Genomic DNA, 2,500 nt, shown 5'->3' on the forward strand with positions numbered 1-2,500 from the left:
AGGTTGTTGGTTGTTGGGTTGTTGATGGTGGCAAGGTTGTTGGTGGCAGAGTGGTTTCCTGCTCCTCCAAGGTTGTTGGTTGTTGGGTTGTTGATGGTGGCAAGGTTGTTGGTGGCAGAGTGGTTTCCTCCAAGGTTGTTGGTTGTTGGTTTGTTGATGGTGGCAAGGTTGTTGGTGGCAGAGTGGTTTCCTGTTCCTCCAATGTTGTTGGTTGTTGGGTTGTTGATGGTGGCAAGGTTGTTGGTGGCAGAGTGGTTTCCTGTTCCATCAAGGTTGTTGGTTGTTTGGTTGTTGATGGTGGCAAGGTTGTTGGTGGCAGAGTGGTTTCCTGTTCCTCCAAGGTTGTTGGTTGTTTGGTTGTTGATGGTGGCAAGGTTGTTGGTGGCAGAGTGGTTTCCTCCAAGATTGTTGGTTGTTGGGTTGTTGATGGTGGTAAGGTTGTTGGTGGAAGAGTGGTTTCCTGATCCTCCAAGGTTGTTGGTTGTTGGGTTGTTGATGGTGGTAAGGTTGTTGGTGGCAGAGTGGTTTCCTGATCCTCCAAGGTTGTTGGTTGTTGGGTTGTTGATGTTGGCAGAGTGGTTTCCTGTTCCTCCAAGGTTGTTGGTTGTTTGGTTGTTGATGGTGGCAAGGTTGTTGGTGGCAGAGTGGTTTCCTGATCCTCCAAGGTTGTTGGTTCGGTTGTTGATGGTGGCAAGGTTGTTGGTGGCAGAGTGGTTTCCTCCAAGGTTGTTGGTTGTTCGGTTGTTGATGGTGGCAAGGTTGTTGGTGGCAGAGTGGTTTCCTGTTCCTCCAAGGTTGTTGGTTGCTCGGCTGTTGGTGGTAAAGTTGGTGGCAGAGTAGTTTCCTGTTCCTCAAATGTTGTTGGTTGTTGGGTTGTTGATGGTGGTAAGGTTGTTGGTGGCAGAGTGGTTTCCTGATCCTCCAAGGTTGTTGGTTGTTTGGTTGATGGTGGCAAGGTTGTTGGTGGCAGAGTGGTTTCCTGATCCTCCAAGGTTGTTGGTTGTTCAGTTGCTGATGGTGGTAAAGTTGTTGGTGGCAGAGTGGTTTCCTGATCCTCCAAGGTTGTTGGTTGTTCGGTTGTTGGTGGAAGAGTGGTTTCCTGTTCCTCCAATGTTGTTGGTTGTTGGGTTGTTGATGGTGGTAAGGTTGTTGGTGGCAGATTGGTTTTCTGCTCCTCCAAGGTTGTTGGTTGTTGGGTTGTTGCTGGTGGCAGAGTGGTTTCCTGTTCCTCCAATGTTGTTGGTTGTTGGGTTGTTAATGGTGGCAAGGTTGTTGGTGGCAGAGTGGTCTCCTGATCCTCCAATGTTGTTGGTTGTTCGGTTGTTGATGGTGGCAAGGTTGTTGGTGGAAGAGTGGTTTTCTGATCCAAGGTTGTTGGTTGTTCGGTTGTTGGTGGCAGAGTGGTTTCCTCCAAAGTTGTTGGTTCAGTTGTTGATGGTGGAAAGGTTGTTGGTGGCAGAGTGGTTTCCTCCAAGGTTGTTGGTTGTTTGGTTGTTGTTGGTGGCAGAGTGGTTTCCTCCAAGGTTGTTGGTTGTTCGGTTGTTGGTGGTGGCAAGGTTGTTGGTGGAAGAGTGGTTTTCTGATCCAAGGTTGTTGGTTGTTCGGTTGTTGGTGGCAGAGTGGTTTCCTCCAAAGTTGTTGGTTCAGTTGTTGATGGTGGCAAGGTTGTTGGTGGCAGAGTGGTTTCCTCCAAGGTTGTTGGTTGTTCGTTTGTTAATGGTGGCAATGTTGTTGGTGGCAGAGTGGTTTCTTCGAAGGTTGTTGGTTCAGTTGTTGATGGTGGCAAGGTTGTTGGTGGCAGAGTGGTTTCCTCCAAGGTTGTTGGTTGTTCGGTTGTTAATGGTGGCAATGTTGTTGGTGGCAGAGTGGTTTCTTGTTCCTCCAAGGTTGTTGGTTGTTGGGTTGTTGATGGTGGCAAGGTTGTTTGTGGCAGAGTGGTTTCCTCCAAGGTTGTTGGTTGTTCGGTTGTTGATGGTGGTAAGGTTGTTGGTGGCAGAGTGGTTTCTTCCAAGGTTGTTGGTTGTTGGGTTGTTGATGGTGGTAAGGTTGATGGTGGCAGAGTGGTTTCCTGTTCCTCCAAGGTTGTTGGTTGTTCGGTTGTTGATGGTGGCAAGGTTGTTGGTAGCAGAGTGGTTTCCTCCAAAGTTGTTGGTTGTTGGGTTGTTGATGGCGGCAGAGTGGTTTCTTGTTCCTCCAAGGTTGTTGGTTGTTTGGTTGTTGATGGTGGCAAGGTTGTTGGTGGCAGAGTGGTTTCCTCCAAGGTTGTTGGTTGTTGGGTTGTTGATGGTGGAAGAGTGGTCTCCTGTTCCTCAAAGGTTGTTAGTTGTTCGGTTGTTGATGGTGACAAGGTTGTTGGTTCCTCGGTTGTTGGCAGAGCGGTTGTTGGTGATACTGTGGATGTTGTCTGGGGCTCAGTGGTTGGAGGCCCTGTGGATATAAGTTCATCTGTGGTTATTGACTGTAGTACTGTAGTTGATAGCGACAATGTAGTTATTGGTAT

General features: G+C 48.5%; 1 protein-coding gene across 1 annotated transcript in view; it reads right to left on the reverse strand.

Moving 5' to 3' along the window:
- Positions 1-2,500, reverse strand: part of LOC113802740 (mucin-2) — a 45,734-nt gene that overhangs the window by 2,984 nt on the left and 40,250 nt on the right. The window contains exons 26-27 of the mRNA XM_070130209.1: positions 2,393-2,500; positions 1,013-1,810 (exon numbers count right to left, since the gene is read on the reverse strand). The exon at positions 2,393-2,500 is cut by the window's right edge and continues 454 nt beyond it. Coding sequence (XP_069986310.1) covers positions 1,013-1,810; positions 2,393-2,500 — 906 coding nt within the window. The remainder of the gene's footprint in view (positions 1-1,012; positions 1,811-2,392) is intronic.

The sequence above is a fragment of the Penaeus vannamei genome, chromosome 15 (genome assembly GCF_042767895.1).
Source record: "Penaeus vannamei isolate JL-2024 chromosome 15, ASM4276789v1, whole genome shotgun sequence".
Lineage (NCBI taxonomy): Eukaryota > Metazoa > Arthropoda > Malacostraca > Decapoda > Penaeidae > Penaeus > Penaeus vannamei.